Below are 26,133 nucleotides of genomic sequence, written 5' to 3'. Positions count from 1 at the left end.
CTTTAAGGGAGTCATTCATACCTTCGAATGATAAACACATATTAACATACATCCCTAACACAAAATAATGGGACATCCATGACAGCTTGGAAATCGTAAAACTAAATGGTGAGATTGATTCTTGGGAAAATGGTCATTCCTGCCTGATATGTATTATTATTATTCTCTGTCAACCAGAATCCCCATTTTCCCAGCGCTTTCGTCATCAGTCTCACCACGAAGACTTTTGTATTGAGATAGATGCTCCAGGTGTCTAATGCTACCCACTTCCAAATGTCACCACCGTTCCCTTATCCTGAAAGCTGAACAGACAACAGCCACAACTCTGTTCACCCCCAGGATATCCCTTGACTCTTCCCAGTTGGTCTGGTCTTATGTAATCTTTCCCAAAGCCAGCTAGAGCTTCATCCAGCAGGTTACCCTGGCAACCCAGCTGTGTCATCTTGAAAGATGTCTCCGGGCACCAGCTTTGAAGTCTGCAAGAGATTTGACTGGGGCTGAGCTGTGAAGCCACGACATATTAGCTTTAACACGATGTCATCATTTATCGTGCTCCTGGTAGACATGTCACATTTTTTAAAAGAACATGGATAAAAATAAGTACTACCTTGACTATGCAGTGAGATTTACTTAGAAAGCAGACACAGCTATCTATTTTCAGAGACCAACTTTGTCTTTTATGGTCTTCCTTGCATTTCTTCTAAAAGAAAATCATTTCAGTGTTCACATTTTTCTCTGAATATCTCGTTACAAACTCCAACATAAGCAGCCTAATTTCAAGTCATCAGATAGCCTTTTCATACTGGGCATGTCAAGTTTTACAGTTTATCTTTTCATTTCCTCTTGGGAAAATAGTATTTAAGGAAGTTCATTGACGACTCTCTTTTGTTGGTAAGTACCTCCCAGATTCATAAGAAAATTAGCTAGCTACTTGACTCTCAGAATGGGGGATGTTATGTTATTCTGTTATGTTATGTTGCATATTACTTATTTAAACATTCTGTATTGAAAAGGTTCATTGAGAATCTCTGTAGCTCATTATTCTGGATAACACACTTTAAATGTTTCATTTCTTTCACTTATTCTTTCAACTGAGTTTCAGTTAAGCTATGAAACAGAGTCCTTTATTCATTTGTTACTTTATTATTTCATCCAACTAATTTTTGTTATTGATTGCTGGGGATACTGAGATGACTAAGACACAGTCCCTGACCTTGTGGGTAGCTGGACAAAAAAATAGCCACAATGTCAAGGGACCTGTGCTATAGGTCCAGGCATGTCTAGCAGAGATTGAGTGACAGCTGCACGTGATTTCTAGAATCTTGCTGTTGGAAGGGAACTTAAGAAGTCATATGGTTCAACTCCCTCTCCTTACAAAGGAAGACATTGAGGTCACACCTGCCTCTCCTACTCACCGACCACTCTTCTCACTCATATTGAACTTCATTCTGTCCCTTGAACAGGGTGTTCACTCCCATCTCTGCCTTTGTACCACATTTTATTCATTTTTGTATCTCCAGATCAAAGTAGGAGGTTGAGACAAAAAAAATATTTCATTTCGCCTCACAAATACTCTTTGAAGGTGGTAGAGCAGGGATTACTAACCCTCTTTAATAAACTGAGACTCTATAACCCAGACAGGTTTGTAACTGGCCCAGATCAACTTGCTCGCAGCAGTCCTCACCAAGCTCGGGGCCTCCTGGCTCAGCCCCATTCTCCTTCATATTAAGTAGGATGCTTTCTCTTGCAAGGAACGTAAGACCCCACTAAGACAGGCCTTGACACAAAGAGTTAATTATCCCACACAGCATGTGGCCCAGGTCCTGTTTCAGGACTAATTCTGCAGCTCAGGGATGTTCCCAGTCCCTTTCTACTCTGCCACGTTCAGCTTGGAAGCCTTATCTCCCCTCACCATTGAAAGTTAGCTGTGGCAACTCCAGGAATCACACACAGACACGACAAAATCCAGCAGGCTTGTCTGGATGAAAGAAAAACCTTTTCCAGAATCCTTCCCACCCCAGGAGACCTTTTCTCAGATCCCTTTGACCAGGATTGGGTAACTTACATATGTCTTTCATGCGAAGTAGACCAGGAAAGCATGTAACTGGATTTTTAGCCTCTATTTTGAGAGGTAGGCAACTGCTAGAGAGGAAGAGATAGTGACCATCTGGTAGGTAACCAACAGTGTCTAGTGTCTCATTTAATCAAGCCCCTTCTCTTTGGCTCCTCAGTGCCAGGCATGAGGACCTATGATCCCAGTTTATGGTCATGAAGTCTGCTAGACAGGGAAGTTGTAATTCCTCATGGTGGGCTTCTCCAACCTCGCAGTCATAGCCCACCTTGGCTTTCTTCTGACCCAACTCCAGTGCTGTCAACAAGGAGCCTAAGCTAGAAGTGTAGACACTGTCAGACCCTCAGCCTCCTGGCCCTCACCACTGCTCTGGGAAGCAGGTGAAGCAGGTGAAGCAGGTCATCATCCCATTTGTCTGATAACAGAACTCGGACTTGGAGGATGAAGGACTTGCCTACAGCCAAACAGCTAGACAGTGCAGAGCCAGGACTTGGACTCATTTCTGTCTGACTCCAGCCCCCGACTCTTCACTTCTCTGCACTTCATCCTAGGAGCCACTTGGAGCCATATCAGACGTTTATGTCAATGTTTTAAATCTGAAGACTATAGGAAAGGGAAGCACACAAACCACTCTTATTAGCGGGCATGAGGATCACCTGAGATTTCCATCAAGGCTCTCTCTATCAGGTAAAGAGCATTGGCAATGGAGTCCAACTGCTGGGTTTCAATGCTGTGTGACCTTGGGATAGTTACTTAACTACTTTGTGCCTTAGTTTCCTCATTTGTAAAATGGGGCAAATAATAATAGCACCAACCTCAAATACCCTTATGAGGATGAAATGAGTTAATATATGCAGAGTGCTTGGAACAATGCCTGACGCACACTGAGCATTCAATGAATGTTGGCTAGTATTCTCTATCTATTATTCATCTATGCATCTAGTCATCCTTTGATTTATTTTAGAAAGGACCTAAAGTATCTGGTTTTCTATGGTGTTTTATGTGGTAAAGCCAACCAGACACCCTGCCTGCATTCCCAGGGTATGGCAGCCTGCCTGGAGCCAACAGTAAATTTGATGGCTGCCCGGGGATAACAGACACCTTTCCTGCCACCTCCACTCCAATATTTCCAAGTTTCAGGATGCTTGGTGTCAAATATGATCCTGTCCCTCTGGGTCAGCCCTCAGAGGGGGCTCTGCACATGCCCCTAACACTCTGCCTGGGTTGTTTCGTTGAGGGAAAATTGTGTTCTCCGAGAGCCTTTCTCTTGCATCAGTGTAACACTTTCAAGGCTGTTACCAGCTGCTGCAGAGGGGCTCAAGGAGCAGGAGGTTTCCTTCTCTGCTGGCTTGCCCCCCGAGTCGCTGGAAGGATTCCCTGGTGCCCGCACCAGGGACAGCCTTTTCTCTTCCTCCTTAAACTTTTTTTCACACAGAAGCAGTGGTGACTGGATCAGCCTGGTAGGGGTTCTGGGGAAGGCTGGGAAGGCTGGTTCACATGGATTGGAGGCCAAGACAGTTTCCATACCACCAAGGGGGTATAGTCCCCTGGAGCAGATCCTAACCTGATGCTGTGCAGAGAAGGATTTTGCTGCATAATCAGACAGCAGCGCCAGCTTCCTCATCCCCATACTCTATCCCCAGTCATAATTAGAGTGACCTTTACCATTTATTGAGCAGTTGAATGGCGGACACTTGTAAAGTAGATATGAAGAGCCATTGGGCAGCTGCAGAATCTAAAATGAGGAAAGTGAAGGCCATTGCCCTAAAACTCACAGCTCCCAAGGGGCAGAACCTGGATTCAAACCCTGTAAGAACCCTGTGTCTTACTCCAGGGCTGCTCTCTCCACAGAGCAGCTGCCTTTTCAGCTATTACTTACCACGTATTCTAAGCTGTTGTCTCTGCCTCGGATAGAGAGAACCAAGCCCAAAACGATAGTATGTATAGCTTCACCGCACATCTTTGTGCCATTTAGTAATAAAAAATATACACAGGAAAAAAAAAAACCACCCAAATGAACAAACATAGGACAACAACCATCTTGCACTGGTCCCTAAAAACACTGTGAGCCACATTGATAAAACAACCCATTTGTCTTTGTTTTCAGACCAAATGTTTCGAGTATGCTTCTTTATTTCAGATTGAAGGTATTTCACCTACAATATTGGGGATCTGACCACAGGGACCACCTGTAGCAGCCAGGCCCAGCTGGTTCTCACGGGAACACCGCGTTACTGTTTTTACCTAGAAAGTTGGTCAATCCACTTTTTACTCAGCAAGTCATCACCAGCTTCTCTCTGTGGAAAGTGGCAGAAACAAAGGCCGAGGAAGGGCCTCCTCCCTAACCAAGGGGAGGGCTCAGGGCAAGCAGCTCTGGCTGGGAACTGTACCAGCATGACACCACAAGACTAGGCTGGTGGGCTGGGGTCAGCCTCTGCCCATAGAGGCTGGCTAAGCAGACGGACCACATGAGGGGAAATCCCAACATGCCCCTGAGCAGGGAGGGGCCTGGCATTCCAAGATCAAGGCCCTGCCCACTGCCTGCTCCTCTGCTCCCCTGCTCATCACCTGCTCAGTGCAAGGAGTGTTTTTACCCTCCCTGTTTGTCTAAGTCCTTTCTGGACATCAGCTTCAGCTCCTGCACCACACCCTCTGCCCTGCTGGATGCCCCCAACCTGCTCTCTCCCTTCCTGTTCTTTGAGCTCCCAAGGCTGCAGCTCACCTACACCCACACTTAGCTCTTGGGCTGTTGCTGCACTTGCCAGTTTTGAAGGCTTTATCTTCCCAGATGGCCTGGGATATCCATGGATGTCCTACCTGCTGACCCCCCTGGTGTTGAGTCTAGTACTGTACACACAAGGTACAGACGATAAATTCTTCATGAGTAACTTGAGTCATCTTGGGCTCTAAGTCATTCTCCTGAAGGCACAATGCAAGCTCCTGTATCTTCATGCCTTGAGTCACTGGGACATTTATGAGGAAAACTGAAAATTAACTTTTCCTTCTTGGTATTGTCCATCATGTTGTTTTAAGAATACAACCCCAGGCCACCAGAGTTTCCATTGTCCTCTAACACATTTGGCAGTTTGTGGATTAGTTGTCTTTGCAGAAAATCATCTGATCACCTTGTATACCACATTCAGGACCTTAGGACCTTGGTGGCCTGGCTCTACCCATATCTTCATCTCACTTTCCCCCTGATACTTCTTTGGTTACCTGACATTTCAGCCAACAGAACTCCTTGCTATTTCCCACATCATCCCCTTGTCTTCTTGCCTGATACAGTCTGAATGTTTGTGTCCCCTGCAACATTCATATGTTGAAACCTAATCCCCAAGGTGATGTTTTTAGGAGATAGGTTCTTTGGGAGGGGACTAGGTGCAACCCTCATGAATGGGATTAGTGCCCTTATAAAAGAGGCCTCGGAGAGCTCACTGGCCTCTTTCACCATGTGAGGACACAGCAAGAAATAGTCATTTATGAACCAGAGAGGGGGCCCTCAGCAGACACTGAATCTGCCCTGGTCTTGGACTTGCCAGCATCAAGAACTCTGAGAAGTGTATTTCTGTTGTTTATCACTACTTGGTTTATGGTGTTTTGTTACAGCAGCTCAAACGAACTGAGACTCTGCCCTTGTGCCCTTTCTTAGGTCATCTCTCTGTTGGGAATGACATCCTTGCAGCTACAAATCTACCTAAATTTCAAGGTGTCTTGAAATCTTCAGTGGAGTTATTTATACAGAAATTTCTTAGGCTAGAAAATCTGCACCTATGTTGGGGCAAATGTTACTTTGTATCTCTTCTAGCTGTTTACACAGATTGTTAAGAGTTTCTCCTAGGCTGTGGGGCCCTTAGAGTCTGACTCAAATTCCACACACTCCATAGCTCTTGGCTACGGACTCATTTTAGACACCGTTCTATAGTTGTTTGTTGAAGGTGGATGACAACTAATAGCTTCTCTGTATTACTACAAAGGGATTCCTCCCTTTGACATTTTATTTTATTTTATTTTATATTTTATTTTATTTTATTTTTTTGAGATGGAGTCGTACTCTGTCTTCCAGGACAGGGTGCAATGGTGTGATCTTGGCTCAATGCAACTGCTGCCTCCTAGGTTTAAGCAATTCTCCTGCCTCAGCCTCCACAGTAGCTGGGTTTACAGGCATGCACCACCATACCTGGCTAATTTTTATATCTTTAGTAGAGACAGAGTTTCGCCATGTTGGCCAGGCTGGTCTCAAACTCCTGGCCTCAGGTGATCCACCCGCCTCGGCATCCCAAAGTGCTGGGACTACAGGCGTGAGCCACCACGCCCGGCTGCTGTGACATTTTAGACAGGGAAAGTTGGTCGTAAAATAGGCCGAAATCTGTCTATCACTCCCCCAGTTATAATAGGACTGGATTTCACCTGTGAGGGGAGAAGCTGACCTGGAGTTCAGGGCAGGGTCAGGTTCACAGCAATATCACAGCAGTCATGAGGATGGAGCCACAAGCTTCATAACAACCCTCAGAGAGAAACAGTCAGTGGCCCAGGAATCCTCCCAATTGGACACCAAAGATTGAAGAATCAGTAAGACAGAGAGCCTTCTTCCAGCAGTTGCTCCATGGGCCACTGGAGGGCAGGGGTAATTGATTCCCACCTAGGTGAGTTAGTCATTCACAGACCCAAGGTGGGTCAGTGATAGCCAGATCCAAATCCAGATCACCATTTCAAAATGTTAGAAGAGTCCAGTAACGTAAAACAGCTTTTCAGTGAGAAATCCAGACATGATTTTACATGTTCAAGTCCAATTCTGTAATAGAAATGTGCTATTTCTTCCTCTTTTTTTCTTTTCTTTTTTTTTTTTTTTAGATGGAGTCTCGCTCTGTCATTCAGGCTGGAGTGCAGTGGCGCAATCTCGGCTCACTGCAACCTCTGCCTCCTAGGTTCAAGCAATTCTTGTGCCCTCAGCCTCCCGAGTAGCTGGGACTACAGGTGCATACCACCACACCCAGCTAATTTTTGTATTTCTAGTAGAGACGGGGTTTCTCCATGTTGGCCAGGCTGGTCTCAAACTCCAGACCTCATGTGATTCACCCATCTCGGCCTCCCAAAGTGCTGGGATTATAGGTGTGAGCCACCATGCCTGGCTGCTTTGACATTTCTTCTATTGCAATTAGAAATGGAGTGCCCTTGAGCAATCTGCTGCAGAGAATAACTAACGGACAGCAGATCCTTCTAGCTTTAAACCCTCATTCAAGGGCTTCAGTGTCCTTATTTGTAAAATGGGGGAGGGAGTGGACTGAGAGACTTCTAAAGGGCTCTTTCCAACCTTATCCTGAGGGCGGAGAGGTTGAGGTGTCATCTAAGAGCATTCCTTCAGGATGCCACAGTCACAATAACCACTGATATCTCTCTAAACGACACCTGCCCTACCATGGGAAAGCAAAATCCCAAGGTGTGGAAGCCATCCAAAATAACTTCACACCCTTGGAGACAGGGGAAGGTTATCATTTTGACCCCTGTGGGGTAATTGCTGTCTCTAATGCTGGTAGCTAGCTATTCCCTGAGACAGTATCACCATAATAAAATACCATTGGAGCCTCACATGGGACCTTGTTTTCTCAGAACTCTGGATTATTATTGTCTTTTCCTTGAGATTTCAGACCCCAGCTCTTGTCTTCCACATTAATTCAAGTTGAATGCAGCCTCAATCATATTGGCAAACATTCCAAGTGGAAATAAACGCTAAAAATTGCAACACCCTCACCAGCCCTGTCTGGATGACATTATGTATTTCATGTATCTATTCCTTAAAGAATTAAAACCCTTCTATATACAGCTCTGCCCAATGAATTTTTAATAAAGTCTGCTCCTAACTACATCTTAGTAACAAACAGAATCTGAATCCCTAAAAACTGATCATCCCCAGATCTTTATTGAAATGTTTTATTTTCAAAATTATTTGAATCAGATGTTGAGAAGAGACAGTAGTCATCTTTGTCACATTTTCTTTTGATAAAGTATCTGATGAGAGAGAAAATTCTTGATGCCACAGCCCAATAAACTGGACTATTTGGCATCTGGATATCCTCCCATGCTGAGGTACCTAACACCAAGTCACTGATAAGCCTCACCTGTGCAAGATGCTTCAATGCTTACGAAGCACTTTTGCTCTCACCACCCTCCTATCTCAACAAGACCCCATGAAATAAGCAAGGCCTGGAGTGTTATTCTCATTTGACAGGTGAGAAAACTGAGGGGCAGAGTGGTCTGTGGATTTATTTAACAAACCTTAAGCATAAAGGACTTTCCCAAATTCACACTGCTAGTGTATGGCAGAACCAGGTGCACATCCAGCCTTCTAATTAAAATCACACTGCATTTACCTGTATTCAGGTTGCAGAACAGAACATCCTTGCTAAAAGTTGGGACAGATGCACACCAAAGTCTTGGGAACACAGGGGGAAGAGATTCTTTTGGCTTTGGGAATTGGGGAGGTCAAGAAATGATTTCCCAGGGAGAAGCTTTTGAACTGATCCTGGAAAGATGGCTAGGATGGAGCAACATGATGTGCATTCTGCTCTACCACAAGATAAACTGGAGAACCTCCCAGATGCCTGCTCCTGAATGTGACTCCCAGGACACAGGAAGCACAAAAATGTGGCAAGAAGGCTGGGCTGAGAGACTCAGGTGTTTGTCTCCACTCACCACTTTGTAACCTCAGCGAAGTCTCCTGACTTCCCAACCTCTATGGCTTAAAGTGAGGGAAATGCTATCTCTAAGATCGATTTCATAGGCCTTGGTGAAATCAAGTAAGCTACTGGTCAGACTGACAGGGGTTAGAATAATTGGAAAGGAAGGGAATAAAGAAGACAAGGGAGAGAGAAGAAGAGAGAAAAGAGGGAGTGAGAAACAAGGGAGAGATCTATGGCAGAAGCCCCAGAAGTATGCAAGCTTTTTCTTCCACAGATTGTTTTCACATTGTTGATCTCAGCAAGGCTACCAAGAGGTTTTTGATTATTTTTGATTTTTGTATTTTTGTTTCAACCTAACATACTTGATCCAGTGGGCCTCCTGCCAACACAATAGGAACAGGGGCTCTAAAACACAATAATCATTTTTAAATTCAAATTTTTATTGTCTTAGTCAATGAGATTTTTTAGTTTCTAGACAGACTGATGGGTCCTCATGTCCAAATTCACCTTCTTTTGTGGATCAGCTTGAATGTCACCTTCCTAACCAGCCCTCTCTGATCCTCCAGGCCCTTCCTTGTCTTTCCTGTTCCTGATCACAATCAACCCAGTGTGATAGCTGTTCATATATGTATTTTTTTACCCTATCTTGACTATAGGTTTCTGGATGGCACCAGACCACAGCCACCTAGACAGGGATTTGTGGTGTTTTCCTCTGCAGACCCAGGGCCTACACAGCCCCTGGCATACAGGAGTGCTCAGGAGGACTGCAAAGCAGGAGCTGCGTTTTATCCCACTGGAGACTCCCTCTGCATTAGCATGGAGCAATGGACAAAATAAAGCTTGATTGGTGGGCCATAAATGAATCAGCCAAACATCATCTACATACTAAAAACCAATTTAACAAAACAAAGCCTGGAAGCTTTTATTTGTATTCTTATGCCAGTAAAGTTTGTTTGAAAGTATAACTTAGAAGGGGATTTCGCTGCATTTGTCTTAGTGCCAATTGAGACTCAATAACTGCTGTTATGGAACCTAGAATGTTAGGTCTGCCAATGGTTAGAAACACTTTTAGTGACTCTTATCCTTTCTTGGGACTACAGAATCCTCAATGAATCTGATTAAAGCTACCCCAAGAGAGTTTATATATAAAATTTTACTTGCAACTTCAGTGTGGGCAGAACTCCTGAAGCCTATTTAAACATATTTCCAGGTTAAGACCTAGATTAGTGTTTTTCAAAATGTCACTTATAGATTTTGTCCTTTAGAACCACCTGGCAGGTCTTACTAAGAATACAGATATTGGGTCTCTAATTCCAGTGAACTAGGAACCTGAGGAGGGGGCCTAGCAGTCTGCCAACTGAGCAGTCAACCCAAGTGATTCTGAGATGCGTTACAGTTTGAAAGCCACCTACATAGACCAATGTTTTCGTTTGCACAGATGCTGAACTTAGAACCAGAAAAACAAAGGCACTTGTTCAAATCCCACAGCAAACAGTGCAGACCTTGATTATATACTTTATTTCATATTCTATAAGACAGGTTTTGCACCTAAAATCCTATAATTATTATATGTTTGTGTACAACTTTAGGAAGAATGCCTTTTATTCCACATAGTAGGTTTTTAAGCCCAAGGGCACAATTTAAAAGTAGAATTCTAAAACCATACAGAGAATTACAGAATGTTTTCATAATATCTTATTAACTAGAAAAATATTTCTTATTCTATTAAAAGACTTTTACTATCAAATATTTAGGTGCTGGTCCTATAATAGCATTTATTCTTATTTTGTTTTAATACATATTCCTGGGTAGTTGTATCAACAAAATTTTGGTGAGTAAATTTCTATTTTCAATGCCTTAGGCCTGGAAAATTTCTCATTTAAGGGAATTCCACCAGTATATTTTGTTGTAAAAATAAAGATGGTTTGGTGAAGTGAAAAGCATTACTCAAAAATAAGATGATACACCAATTCCTTCAGGCTCTGAACTTGCTCAGGGCAATTGAAGGCAATGCCCAATAAACTGTCTGTCCCACAGAAAGCACAGAGAAAATGGGTCTCAAGTGAATGAATGAACCAATGGACAAGCCTGCTCTTAGCTAGAAAAGCTGGAAGTGTGTTTTCTAATGACCAAATTACAGAAACTCCTCAGGAAATGACCACCTAGAGGGACAGGGAATGACTTGGTAGGAACTCTTTTGTTATATGCAAATATATTTTATTAAAATTCAAACTGTTAAATCAATGATGATCAAATTGGACTCTAGGGCTCTCTCACCTGTCTCGGGTGCACCTGTCAGTGGCCTAAGGCTTTTCTAAGAAGAAAATTTGGAGCAATGGCACAAGCTGAGGCTCAGGAGAGGTGGGCCAGAGCCCAATAGAACAACCCTTGGGTACTCAGTGGCCTCTGAGGACCTCTCCCCTCATCTGCAAAATAATAAGCAGTAGAATTGAGGAAGGAAGTCTCCTTTCTGGAGGAGGGGCATGAGGGTCAGGACACTGAGAGATAGGTAGGAAATGGTAAAGAAGGTCTTAAGTGCCATCTTCATCCTATCTGGCAGCAGGGAGCTGGGGAAGGGTTTGTGCTTAGAGGACACAGAGTTTGGTGTCTAAGAATCCATGATGGGAATAGGGATGACACTGCCTCATAGTATGTCCTGCCATGACCACTGCCCCCAAACCCACCAGAATACATGGTAGACATCACTATTTGACTAGGGCACATTTTCCTATTGAAATTTCATACAGCCTCTCACCCTCCTCTGTGCACCATTTGGTGCTGCCATCGTACGTGGCCTGTGAAATGAAACCTATTTTCATCCTGGCTGTGTAAGTGTAAATGAGAGGATCGTCAATCAGGACAGCAAACACAACTTTTGATAGGTCATAAATAGTTTTCATTTTCCTTCTTTCCTTTGGGACTCCACTGTGTGAGGTGATAAACAGGCCTTATTATTTCCACCTTATAGACAGGGAAACAAATTCAAACCGGCAGAGATTTGGTAAATGTAACACAGCTAGGAATAACTCTCACATCTGTCAGATTCCAAATCCCATTTTTTTTAAACAACTCTGTGTATGCCTTTTCAACTGAACCTAAACCAACCCAAATGTTTCCTGATGAAAATAATCTTGAACGTCAAACTCCAAACTTAAATTAAAAACCACTTAGGGTTCTTTGCAGGATTCCTCTAGGTTCGTTTCTTGATTTCTTTGGCTTTGATGTCATACTGGCTAAGCAAAATAGCAATGGCACCAGCCCTCCAAGTAGAGGACCCTGGGATGGAGACACTTCTTCCCTACATACTTGCTTGCTCTTCCCCTGGGTTGACTTTCTCATTAAACTGCGGCCAATTCTGTGAAAATACAGTTAAAATTGCAAACTGCCCATCTTAATTTGTGATGGATTGGCAATCAAAATGATTGTTGAAAATAGGAAATTCCCTTGGGAGGTGATCAGGTACTTGGTTCTTGGTGACAAAATTCAAACTCTTTCTTCCAAACCTATCAGCAGCAGTGCTGTGGTGGGGATGACAAAACATCTGCTATGACTTCTGTGGCCAGAGACACAGAAATCCCTACTTGTGCAGGGAGTTCCAGACATCCGGGACAGAAGGCATCTTTCTATCAGATGTAGAGAGTGCAGAGAACGCATGTGACAACAGAGAAGGAATAAGAATTATATTCATTTGCTCATGCTGCCATAACAAAGCACCACAGACTGGGGGGCTTAAATCAAGATATTTATTTTCTCACAGTTCTGGAAGCTGGAAGTCCAAGAGAATGTGTTGACAACCCAAGTGCCCATCAAAGGGAAAGTGGAAAATAAACAGTGGCATATTTGAACAATATAACGTTATACAGCAATCAAAATACTTGAACTGTAGCAACACTAAGACATTAAAAAAGCAAGTCTCAAAAGATTCTAAAGTAAATACAAATTTTAAAAAATGCACTTTATAGGATTACCAATAAATGCAGCTTCTCCCCTGGCTGGTAGATGACAGCCATCTTCTCCCTGTGCCTTCCCATGGCCTTCCCTCTGTATGTCTCTGTGTCCAAATTTCCTCTTCTAAGGACACATCACACTGGATTAGGGCCCACTCTCATGACCTCATTTAACTTTGTTACCTCTGTAAAGGATCTGTCTGCAAATACAGTCCCATTCTGAGGTACTGGGTGTTAGGACTTCAACATATGAATTTGGGGGAATATTATTCAGCTGATAACAGGCAGCAAGCTTGAAAAAGAAAAGAGCTATCTGCTAAGGGACATTTTGTTTTCTAAAAGGCTAATAGAAAGTCTTCCTCTCATCACTGCATTAATTAACTTTTGTTTTAATATTCCATTTTGAAATCAGCCTCTCTGCTTTCTACTCTTGCCCTACCATCAAACATTTCTGTCATTACACCTTACATTGTGGTGAATCACATCTTCCCAACTTGCTTGTGAAATTCAGGAGGGCAGGCAGGACTGTCCCATAGTCACTTTTATATGCCTCCATCACAAGGCTGCCTAAGAAGGAGATGCACAGCCAGCACTTATTACATTCAGGCAAGAAATGCTTACCCACACTTGCTCTGTGGCAGGCCCTGTGCTAGCCGCTGCGTCTTACATTGATTGAAATGAGGTGACTGTGTCTGCATGACTAAAGAGTGAAGCCTGCATCTAGCTGGGAGGGACCATGTTCAGGTCTGTGTTTTACAAATTTCACTCCAGCATCTGTATGGTGGATGGGATGGAGGGGTTAATGAGGAGCTGCCCTGGGAGTTTGGCTGAGAGGCAGAGCTGCGTGCTGCAGTGGGAGTCAGCATTCCTGTCTTTGAAGTCTGTTCCACATTCAGTTTGTGATGCTGGGCAAATTGCCTCATTTCTCTAAACCTCAGTTTTAAATGCTTTTAAAAATATATCTGCTGAAGGAGTTCCTTCACATTTGGGATGCAAGGGCTTCTAAAGTTGGGAGACTGTGGTCCCTGGCCTTGCAGCAGAGTCACTCCCATTATCCTGCTCCTCCTTAAACACTCATCAGAACTTGTTTTTTAGCAACTGAGGTGACTTCCCCCTGGAAAGGGAAATGGGTCTGGTAGCAAGAGGGGATGTGCCAGGTTGACTGCACACACAGGAGGGCAGAGGCTGCAGTCAGCTTTGCTCCCTCAGTTGCATCCCAAGATGCCTCAATCTCTGCACCAAAGATAGAAGGAATCACTGAATGTGCCCATTCACCAGGATAATGACTGTGTCTTGCTGAATATTTGCATTTTTTTCCAGAAGCATTGAAAGAAGCTTTTTCTCATTAGCCCATCTTCTGGGCCTATTACATAATCCACATCTTTTTCCATGCTTCTCCTTTCCAGCTTATCAGATCCGCCTTTCTTTTTTCTGTATACGTGGCATATTTCTGCTGTGGTTTTTTTCTGTCCTTGGACAACTCCAGAAGGAGAAAAAGACTGCCTGCTTTCTATTTGATATAAGAGCACAGGCAGAGTTGGAATAAGAGGTTGCCAAAAATATAGACCTAAGTTCAGAAAGTCATATATTCCCCTCCTGGAATAAAAAACCCACTCTAGGAGTGAGATGGGGAGGTAGGAAATGATTTTGGTGCATATACATCAGTTGTACCATAAAACGCCAAGGCATGCTTAATGTTTACATGACCCCTCACCTTGAGGCTGGTGCTTTTTCAGTGCCACATACTTCCAGTGTGTAAATAAAATACCTCATTTCCTGCATTTGAACTATTTCTTCAAAGGCAATACCCCTCTCATTTTAAACAAATAGTGAGGAACGTGGCACACAGAGCTCTCTTAATTATAGGGTGATAGTTTGCATGGCCTTTAGTGATATGAAAGTGACTTTGACAAATCTTGTTTATCTGTACTTTCCTTGGGGTTGAGAATAGAGATAGTTCCAAGGCATGGACTAGCCCCTAGGTGATAAAATAGAAGACGTGACATTGAAAACTACAGAGAGTAGTATGGCTATCTAGGAAATATATACTATCCCACTTCTCTGCAAAAGTAATAGACATCAATTGAGTAATAGATGCACTTTCTCAGCACTTCTATAGAAAAGATCTTGGCATGCTAATAATTGATTACCCAGATCTTCTTAGAAATGTCACAGTGATCATATAAAATGCACACTATTTATTCTGTTGATTAGTGAGCTTTTAGTGATGCAATAAACACTTGCAACAGTTATGACTTTGAACACAATATATATCTAACCACATGGCCATATCCCCATTTCATCCCTTGGTCTTCCCCACTTGAAGTAACTATTCATTTGAATCTTGTGTTCATCACTTCCCTGCTTTCCTTTTTATATGATTTTATTGCATTTATTGGTAATCCTATAAAGTGCATTTTTTAAAATTTGTATTTACTTTAGAATCTTTTGAGACTTGCTTTTTTAATGTCTTAGTGTTGCTACAGTTCAAGTATTTTGACTGCTATATAATGTTATATTGTTCAAATATACCACTGTTTATTTTCCACTTTCCTTTTGATGGGTACTTGGGTTGTTTCCCAGTTTTGCCATTGTGAATAGCGCAGCTATGAGCATTCTTACACATGCCCCTTCTTGTACAGTACAAGAATGGAATTGCTGGATCATAGGTTATGGAAAATGTTCAGCTTCAGGACATAATGATAATGCTTAATATTTTATTCAATCATTTCACATACACATATATACATCTGGGTGCTTCAATATTGCTCAAATCAACATTTGCTAATTAAATGATATAAATCAATATTTTTCTATTTGGTATTTTAATTAGAAAAAGTTTTAAAAATGTATTTCTTTCACTTGTGTAACATTACGTAAGTATACACTAAGTGGAATGTCTTAGATCAGCCCAATCTAGAACTAATATAACTTATAGACTCAGACAAGCCAAAACAATACTACTGCAGTAGAAGTTGTATCTTTTATGGGACTGTTCTGTGTAATGTTCAGGGAAAGGTTCGCTTCTGAGCAGTGTACAGTATTGAGTTATTGTCCATGTTGTAGACATTACTGACTAGAGATACGCTACACTCCCCCACCCGCTTTCTAAATGTGCTGTTGTGGGAATCTGGGTTCTTATCTGGATACAGGAGTATCTTTTCTGGTAAAAAAAAAAAAAAAAAAAAAAAAGAGAGAGAGAGAGAAAAAGCCCTCTTGTGTACTTTTTATTTAACTGGGAGAAGTACACATACCTTTAACAGGCCAAACAATGTTGTAATTAGCAAATCATCAATAATTATCAGCAAACACTCTTCTCTGAGCTTTTTATGGTTCTTTCACCAGATGCTGTCATTCCTTGAGCTCTATTCAGTGCTTTGATTGAACAATTACTCTTTTTGTTCAGAAATTGCTTATTTTGGGAACAACATATATACATTTGCATTTTTAAATGTTAATTTTTCTTTCTGGATGGAAAACAGCCAGAGTTGAAACAAACTAGCTACTTAGAGTTATAATTCCATGTGAGGGTACATTTCATGCAGGCCATAGTTTCTAGCCTAAGGAATAAAAATAAGGTTGAAAAACAACTTACCTTCACATAGAGCTGCTGAAATTCCTCGAGATTCAGCCTCCCACTTGGACAGTCCTTGAGAAATCCTTTGTACCACTGCTTGAGTTCATGCTCATTAAACTCTGTGCTCTTCACCAGGTCCTCCATCACTTCGGGGGCCAGTTTGCTGTTCTGCTTCCCCATCCTGCCTGAAGAAAAGCAAATTAATTCAATTAGTGCTGTGGCTGTGATCATTTCAAACTTGGTTAGGAGCCAAGCTAGAGTTCTGAGCAGTCCCATGGTCGGAACTCCCTCCAGTGTGGCTGATCCATATCTTCCCAAGTCTGCCTCCTTCTACTTGGTATTCCAGAAAAATATATGAGTGAAATAGACTCTTCTGACAGTTCCAAGGGCTGTAGGGTTCACTCTTTACTTCACTGTGTCATCTTTCATATGGTGTTGACTCCCAAATGGAAGGCAACCATCCGTTTTTATGCTATTCATAGTAAGCATAGAGAAGTTGTTTTTCTTTTCCTTCTACAAATTGCACTTTATTAACACTTGCTTCCCAGGTGTTTAACTCTACATTTAGTTTAATGGGATACTCAGTGGGATTACTGACAAGAACAATGAGAAGACTTTATAACTAAATGATCAATAAGTGGCTTGGAATATCCAATCAGCAATATTAAGGAGGCTCAGTTGGTCTGGTTCAAGTTGGAGCTTTTTTCCCCAATAAAAACAGCTCATTTCTATTAGTCACACTAATTCTCTATTTCTCCTCTCATAATTAGATACTTCATACAACATTGTCTTCAGAGTTGACAAAATCTTAATGGTTTTCTTCTAGGGATTGGTTGGGGAGTTTTTGTTGATATTATTCCAGATTGCTATTATTTCTGATTTTGAGTTAAAGTAATAGTGCATAAGATAGTTACCTATATCCATTAAGCACCAGGTTGTGTGGCCAACATCACAGCAGGGAGTAGGGAGACAGAGCAGGCTTGAGATAATTCCTGATTTTTCTTTCTGATTTGGCCAATTACTACATGTGTTACTTAGGGCAACACTAATTTACCGCATTAGCTTCAACTTATTCAATAATAAAGCAGACATTATAATAAAGCTCTTTCAGATTCATTGTGATGGCTAATTAACAAGTAAGTAGGTAAACAAAGGCCAAAAAAAATTCCAAAATTAAAATAATTGTGCAGGAAAATTAAAGATAATTTAAAAATTTTCCCTTTAATGTTGCTTTATAATAAATAATAAACAATAAAACTATTGCTAATAATAAAAATAATAAAAGAATTAAAACATAAATTAACCCCAGGTTGATTTAAAAAGTCAAGTTAAACTTGAAAATTGGAAAATTCCCAGAATCAGCAAAGTGCCAGAAGATCTTTCAAATTTAGTTAGAAGAGACTGAGTTAGGGTTGAAGAATTAACCAAGTGAACCTAGTCCTTCACTGTGCTTGAGACAAACTCTCAGGCTGCAGGCATGTCTACACCTGCAATAGCCTGGAAGGGGTAATCTCATCACATACTTTATTGTTATTATTTTTTAACTTCTCCTAAAACAGATTCCACACCCATTGTCAGTAACCTGCCCCAACATTGGCCAATTCTTTCACTGTAATGAAACTAAGCCACTCTTGCTACTTCCAGGGAAATTTCCACTCAGCACAATCTCAGCAGGACAAAATGCAGTCATATGATACCATTAAGATGGCCATTTACCCTCCAAACTCTTCAGCATGAGAAAAGGGTCCAGTATCAGCAACTCTTCCCTTTGTCATGGGGCTTCTCTACTTATTTTTGCTCTGTACTTCAAGTTCCAATTCTCTTATTAGCAACTGTCTCTTAATTATAAGTTACTGTGGAATTCCACAACTGGGTGTGGAAATCAAGTGGATACTCAGGTGTCAGGTTTAATTAATGTGGGTAAGAAAACTCTAATTCATGGTTATCCTGAAAATCAAAAGATGTATTATTGCGAAACCTTTCAGTACTTCACTTTGGTTTTTTTGGTAGAGAATTACAAACCTTCATTCTTAAACTAGAATCTCACCTAAGAAAAATAGCTACTTAATATTGAGTGCTGGAGATGGAGAAGGCACTTTATGGAACACCTCACAAATTTCATCTCCTGCTCAGCAATCACCGAGCAATCAGGATTAGGGGAGCTCCCTGGGGCTCAGAACGCTTATGGTAACTTGTATAAGAGCATATAATTAATGCATGGCAGAGCTAGAATTTGAACCTGGATCTATAATACTCCAATGTCCAATCATAGGCTGGTGGATGAAAGACATTTCAGGAGAACGAACAGGAAGAGCAAAAGCAGGAAGGCTTCAGAGAACTGAATCAGTGCCTAGAAAGGATGAAAAAGGATCACTTTGCCAGCCTGGCTGCCTTGTTTGGAAAAGACTTAAATTTACCAAACCACAAGCTCAGAAGTGACTTTGTATTAAAAACTACCTCCCCCAAGTGCCTTTAGAAGTTCAACAACGTATCAGCTTCTTTGTTAGGCAAGGAAGCTTGGCTTCTCTATGGGTCACTTGTGATGTCTTAAACTGTTCCAGTTGACTTGGGAGAGGGTGGTCTCTTACACACACAGGAAATGTTGTCAGGACCGTGAATCACAGTTTGGAGACTCAAGTGCATAACTTCATGCTTCTTGTATGGGTCTGCACCATCACTCAGGTGTGTCGGGCAATGGTTGAATCACACAGAAAGTCAGATTCTGGCCTGGCTCAGAATGGCATTGCCACTGCCCTCATAGGCCTCATCAGATCTTGCCTGGATTAGATTGGCCTCCCCACTGGGCTACCTGACTCCAACCACCCTCCTTCTGCACAGCTGCCTGAGTGAATTTCCAGAATACAAACCTCATTGATCTACTTTCTAAAAGCCTCTGTACTTCTCCTTAGTCTCCATGATGCAACCTCATCTCCTTAGCGTGGCTCAGGTCCTGCCTACTTATATCCTCATTTTCTGCCAATCTGTCTTTTCTCATGTGTCAATGATTATAAACTATTATAGATTCCAGGATTGCATGCATCCACACTTCCATGGCTCTGCATATGCTGTTCTCTTCTCCTAGAATGACTTCCTCCCGTTTTCTGCTCAACAGACTTCTTCCCCTTTTTTAAGTAGTCTCAATTTACACACCACCTCCTCCATGAAACCTTCGTGGACTCTCCATTGCAAACTTAGGCACCCATTCTCTTAGGTATCTCCCTTTCCTTGTAAAAGCTTCCATGATCATTATGTATTTCTCTACTGGATTGTTATTATGGTTTCTTGAGAGAGAGGACTATTATTTATTTATTTTTGCTTCTTGGTAACTCCTATTAGGTGCTCAAATAATATTTCTTGAGGACATGAATAAATAAGGGGTCTGACACATTTGGTATGCTTTTTTTTCTGAGAAAATGTCTCATAATCTATATATGAGAAGAGTTAATGCATTCACAAGTATAAATATAAAACGCAGTTAGCAGATGGGAGAAATATTTCATTTAACTGCATGGAAAATATTCAGCCCTCCTGGAGATTGTCTTCATCATTAAATTTTGAATACCTTGCAGGTGGGACCCATGTCTTTTATCTCAGTATCTTCAGTAACTGACATAAAGGTGTGTTTAGTAATGTGTGATAAATGAATGAAAGTGTAGTTAGATTAATACTCTCCACCTATAGTCCTTTTGCTCTGGGCTGCAGTGATATGGGCCAAGCAGTATCTTTCATTATGGGACCAGCATAACAGAAAGAGTACAAACAGTACATTTTATCACATTCCCAATAAAGAGATTCCCCTACACCATATGAGGGGGAAGCAGGCTGGCTCTGTCTCTAACTTACTCTGTGATCTCGGCCAAGATCCTTTCCTTCCTAGTTACTCCATTTCCCCATTTAAAAAATGAGGAGTTGGACCAGATGATCTTTAAGGGCTTTCCAACTCTACCATTCACTGATTTCCCACATAAGTTTTGTAAATATGAAAATATGAGTCAGACTTCCTATTGACTTGTCTCAACAGATGCGAGCTCTGTGGATTCTTGACCTGAGAACCCATCAGCATTTAAGTGTTTATTACCGAAGAAGGGAGGGGACAGAAACCGGAGTGTATTACTTTTAAGCTGGGGTTTCAAGCTATAATATTAAAGCCAGCCCATCCCCAAACCAAAAGAATTTCTCACTGCTTGTGTTGTCATAGAGAGAAGTTCAGTGCTAGGCACAAAACAGGACTGGTGGAAGGGCTTTGATGGACAAGAGAACTTCAAATGATAGAGCCCTTGTGGAGGAAAGCACAGCTTCAGTTAATGGCAAATGATGCCCAGAGAAGATGGCACTTTTGTACACTAATTTACAAAAGGCTTTTGTGCAACAACATTGACCCATATAAACTATTGACCCTTTTTTTACAGCATTAAAAACAGTATTTTTAAAAAGTCTGTAAAAAAGAGATTACGATCGTTTCCTTTTTACTAATGAGAACGTTGAAGGCCAGAGAGATTAAGTAATTTACCCTAGCTAAACCAGCTAGTAAGGGCTTAGTAAAGAATGCATGCAGTTCTCTCGCACCCCACTGCTTTCCTAATAGAGGCCATCGTCTTCTCTCACCTGCAGGATCATCTCAAAGATACTGCCAACTACCTCCCAACTGGTCTTCTTGTCTTGAGTTTTGCTCATCTCTCATCCATTTCCTACCCTGTCTTGATAGCAGGTTCCAGAGCAGAAGAGGCAGAGGATTTAAGAATGCTCGTAGAAGAGGACCAGGAGAACTTCGTGGATGTGCAAAGGGCCTACAAGGGAGCCAAGAAGCACCCATGAGCATCTTTTTTTCCATAAGCCCTTTGGGTATTAAAGAGGATTGAAACAAAATATATGTGTGTGTGTGTTTGTGGGTGGGTGTGTGTTTGTGTGTTGCCCTCAGCTTGTCTCTTACCTACTGTATCTAAATCCAGTCTTCTAGGACATACCAGGGCCTGCTGAGTATGAAGAGGCACACAGAACTGCATATCTAGCTCCTCCCAGGTAATCTAGCAATCAGCCTGGCTGAATCTTAGCAAGATTCATTTAAATAAAAACTGAGTGGCTGAAATGGAGCAGTCCCACCACATGTGCAAATACGTAGCAGGATAAACACAGCAGTGGGAAAACAACCTTGGAAATAGGGCCCAGAGCAAAGGAAGAAAGGGCTTCAGGGACTCAGGTTAGAGACCTGCATGTAATGCAAGTATAGAAAGAGGCTGCAATGGGCTGGTCAGTGACAGATTACTTAGGTCAATTTTGAATAAATCTTTTCTTTGAGCCCTAGGCTCTTCACTCATATCTTGAAACAATTGCCTTTGTAGAGACTGGCCTTCTCATGCTTACACTTCTGCCTGGAATGCCCCTTGTGCTTTTTTTCCCCATCTATCTAAACCTTACTCCTGCTGCAAGGCTCCATTCCAATCCTGTTTTCTCCATGATACTTCTCTGCCAACTGTTACTACTCATGTCTTTTCCTTGTATTTGATATTGTGGTTTGGGGTCATTAATGACCCATGGCATAATTAACTTGATGGAATCAGGCAGAAAACTCTCTGCACAACTAAGTTTGGCAGATGTTTGTAAGAATCTTCTAGGAGAAAAGCTCTGTGCTAGGTAAGGTGGGATATAAACAGAAAACATGGTACCTATCTTAAAGGGCTCAGACCTGGATGCAGGAGACATTTATAAGTCTTGGAGTATGAAGCATGATGAAATGAATACTCACAGCAGAGAGCTACATAGCACAGAGGATAGACAAATAGACAAATACTGACCAAATCAGGCACCTCCACCTGTCACCAGTCCCCAGGTGAAAACTCTTAAGCAGTCTTTCCTAAACTTGTCTGAATACAAGAATTACCCTTGGTTCTTCCTTAAAAATACAGCTTAGTGGGTTGGTCCCTTGTAGGGAATCTGTACATTTAAAAAGCAACTCAGGGGAATATGATCATGAGTCAACTTGGGAAATGCTGCTGGAAAGCATAAATAAAAATCGAAGTACATGATCTGAGAAGCACACCCCAAACCAGCACAGACATAACCCAAGGTCTCCCTGATTCCTCACTAACCCTGTCTGGCATTCCTGATGTGCTTTCAAGATCCTTGTACTGGGGAGTAGCAATAAGAATTCCAAAACTGGCCGGGCACAGTGGTTTATGCCTGTAATCCCAGCGCTTTGGGAGACTGAGGTGGGCAGATCACCTGAGGTCAGGAGTTTGAGACCAGCCTAGCCAACATGGTGAAACCATGTCTCTACTGAAAATATAAAAATTAGCCAGGTGTGGTGGTGGGCACCTGTAATCACAGCTATTCGGGAGGCTGAGACAGGAGAATTGCTTGAACCAGGGAGGTGGAGAAGGTTGCAGTGAGCCAAGATTGCACCATCGTACTCCAGCCTGGGTGACAAGAGTGAAACTCTGCCTCAAAAAAAAAAAAAAAAAAAAAAAAAAGAATTCCAAGATCACACAACAAGGGAAGACCAAAGCTTGAAAAGATTTGCCTGTGGGCTCCTCTGCTTTAAGCCCTTTGGTTTTAGGTTGGAGAGTTTGAGGTTCAGGAAGGTGATGAATTTTCCCAGATCACATGGGCAGCTGATGGCAGAGCTGGGATGAGAAGCCCATCCTCCCGACCTGGATGGGTGTCCCCCCACTCCCCACCCCACAGCATGCTCTCTGTGTGTCTAACACTCAAAGTTTGTAAGCCATTACTCATGTTTCTCTCTGTGCAAGGATGTTGAAACAACCCCCAGCACCACCCCCTTGGATCCTATAAACAACTGACATCGGATTGCTAGTTTCCAGAGACTTAAAAACAGCCTTGAAAACCATGCCTCAAAATTGCCCAGCATATTGTATGTGTTTTTTTTTTATAATGAAGGCAAATATCTGACACTATGCCTCTTTCTGTTCCCCTCTTCTTCATCCTCCAGAAGCCAAGTACTCACAAGACCCCAGTAGCATTTCCCAGGGGGCAGGGAGGGTGTGGACCACAAGGTGGCATTTCATGCTGTGTCTGGGGACAAAAGCAGCTTCTGGAAAGAAGAGAAATCCCTTCTTACAGCATCCTCTGATGACATTACCTCAAAACCTGAATCTCATGGAATTATAGCTGAGGTTTCACCCCATAAGCATGAAACAGGAGGGGGCCACAGACTGCATCCCTGGGGACTCAAGATAAGGCAAACGTATTTTTTTAATCTATAATAAGTGAGGGAAAATATTTTGACAGCAGTGGCAGTGGCAATGTTAGGGCGAGTAACAACAGTTCTGTTTGCCAAAGCATAGTAAACACCTGAAGGTGAAAGCAGAAGTGGGCCCCAGGTATCAATCATCTGATCCAACCCCTTTGTTTTCTAGAGGAGGCCCAAGGAGGCTAGGGGACTTATGCCAGGAAACATAGTGAGTTAGTAACAGAGCCTAGCCGTGCCCTGGCTACCAAGTCTCAACAATAAGACTCATGCCTGCTGCAGTGCCCAGGCCTCTGATCCTTGGGTACTGAGACAGGCTGAAGGTCCTAAGCCCTTCAGAATCATGTCTTCTCATGTGAGTAGGGTGTGACGAGTGGACTCCCCTCCTTAGGCCTGCCCCAGCTGCTGCCAGTGAAGTTTCCACCTGAGCTGTCTTTTTACAGGGCAGGTGCTGAGAGCCTGAAATGGCTCTGGAGCCTTGGCCAAATGGTATATCCCTGACTCTAGGCTGGGTGCTGCCAGCGGACATTGGTCTTTGGCTCTCATTAGGTGGTCTGAAGCTAAAACCCGCTTGGAAACTTGGGGGCCAGATGTCCAGGGGCTCTGATCTGCAAAGGGTCAAAGTGGCATAATCAGCTCTTGGGAGTCAGATGCAACTGCCATCTGCCTCCTTTCCAAGGCACAAAGAACATTTCCTGAGTGCCCGGGAAATATGACTTAGACCCAAGCCATACTTGATACCCAGGTGCTAGTCTATGACTTTGGAAAAGTTTCTACTCAGACTTAGTTTCCCTTGTATCCCATTTTGTGGGTTTCCTTCTTTTTGTCAGGTTCTGATGTCTCTTTTATTTTCAACTGGACTTAGTGTAGTAGGGAAAAAAAGTGTGTGCTGGAGTCAGTCCTAGGGTCAAATGATGCTCCTGCTTAATACAAGGTGCATGAATTTTGATAAGTTACTTAGCCCACTGGAAGCTCAATCTCCCCATTTTTCAAATGAAAATAATGTTATTTGCTCAAAGTGTTGTTGTGAGGATAAATGAGATAATGCTGACTTTTTTCCAACAGTGCCTTCCATGAGGCAGGTGTCCAAAAAACAGTAACTATTATTATCCTCATCACAGGACCCGCCAACTGGGCTGCTCCAGATGATGGAGAGGGGGACAGTTCAAGATTCAGGACTAGACAGCAGGAGTCATCCTAACCTCAATACATGGCACCAAGCCTGGCACATGTAAACAGAAGTACACAAATTGTGACACATAGCGAATTTTACTGTGGCCTTGTTGACTCTCCTTTCTTTACATAAAAGTGCATCATATCCGACCTGACTGAGGAAAGTCATCTGAGGACGTCACAGCCCCAACTAAGCATCAACCACTGACTGAAGTTTCCATCCAATTTCTTGCTCACCCACTGAACAGAAGTGTGAGCTGATTAATAGCTGGTAACCTTTCATCTGGGAGTGTTTCAAGCAGCCACCCACTTTTTTGCGTCTTATTTTTACTTCCCTATGTGTCCTGTCTCTGACCATTCTATGTGTTTCTGAGAATTGGTTTCTATGAAAGGAAATGGGCCATCTTTGGCAGTGTTAGAACCTCACTTAGTTCTGTGAGGTAACAGAGGAAATGCTTTCATTAATAATCACAGCCTTCTGTCCAACAGATTGTGTTCTAGGTTGTGCTGCCAAGTCCCAGTGGGGAGGGACCGTGGCCCTTATCTGAGAACAGCAGGGAGCTGCCGAGAGAGAAGAGCAGACCTGGAGTGTCCTGCTTCACCTGCACATTCCCTGTCACAGGGTTAGGCATTGATCATCAGGAATACAACCCTGTCTTTGCATTCAGAGAACTTGAATATTTGGGGGAGGGGGTGAGTGGCATGTACCAGTGTCCACCAATAGTAGACAAGTCCCAACTCACTCATCTTCTGACTCTTAGGCTGGTGCTCTTTCCCCTCTGAGAGCCATTTGCACTCACCATGTTCCTAAGTTGTTATCTCTACAGTAATTTTAAAAAGATACTTTAATTCATGTTGGTCAGTCTTAAAAACAACTTTGAAATTCTCGTATGAAGGTGGCTTTATAGAAGTAAAATGTTCTAGTTGAAGGAAACATGATGCTGAAAATGAGTCAATTCATTCATTTATTCAGCAAACTTTTACTCAGTATTATCATATGATTCCCAAATTTTTCTTTAGGACAGGTCTTTAGGGGAGGTCCTTTCCAGGTCTTTAGGGGAGGTCCTAAAGAAAAATTTGGGAATACTAGATAATGTATTCATCTGCCTTCTAGACATTTCCACCATTGTATTCTACAACCACATCAAACTCAACACACTATGCAAACATGAATTTGTCCTCCTTTTTCCCCTAAAATATCCTTTTATTCTTTTTTCCTCTCTGAGTAAGTGGACTGCTGTCTTCACAAGGTTCCATGCAGAGTCTGAGCATCATTCTGAACTTCTCTATTTAATATTTCTATATGTAAACCTATCAACAAGTTAAGAAGTTGGTAGATTCTACTTTCTAACTCTTGATTCCATCTACTTTTCTCTGTTGCCACTACTTTGGTTCAAGCCATTATCCTATCACTTTGAGTAGTACAATAGCTTTCTAACTTGCTTCCCCATCTACAGTCTTGCCCTCTTGAATTCCATCTTCCA

At 42.3% G+C, this 26,133-nt stretch overlaps 1 protein-coding gene across 1 annotated transcript in view; it reads right to left on the bottom strand.

The window, feature by feature from the left end:
• The window catches only part of VSNL1 (visinin like 1), a 114,902-nt gene that overhangs the window by 47,085 nt on the left and 41,684 nt on the right, over window positions 1–26,133 (bottom strand). The window contains exon 2 of the mRNA XM_003275950.2: window positions 16,291–16,457. Within this exon, the coding sequence (XP_003275998.1) occupies window positions 16,291–16,452 (162 nt within the window). The 5' untranslated portion in view covers window positions 16,453–16,457. The remainder of the gene's footprint in view (window positions 1–16,290; window positions 16,458–26,133) is intronic.

The sequence above is a fragment of the Nomascus leucogenys genome, chromosome 19 (genome assembly GCF_006542625.1).
Source record: "Nomascus leucogenys isolate Asia chromosome 19, Asia_NLE_v1, whole genome shotgun sequence".
In the NCBI taxonomy this organism is placed as follows: Eukaryota; Metazoa; Chordata; class Mammalia; order Primates; family Hylobatidae; genus Nomascus; species Nomascus leucogenys.
This window is presented reverse-complemented; position numbering and strand designations above follow the sequence as displayed.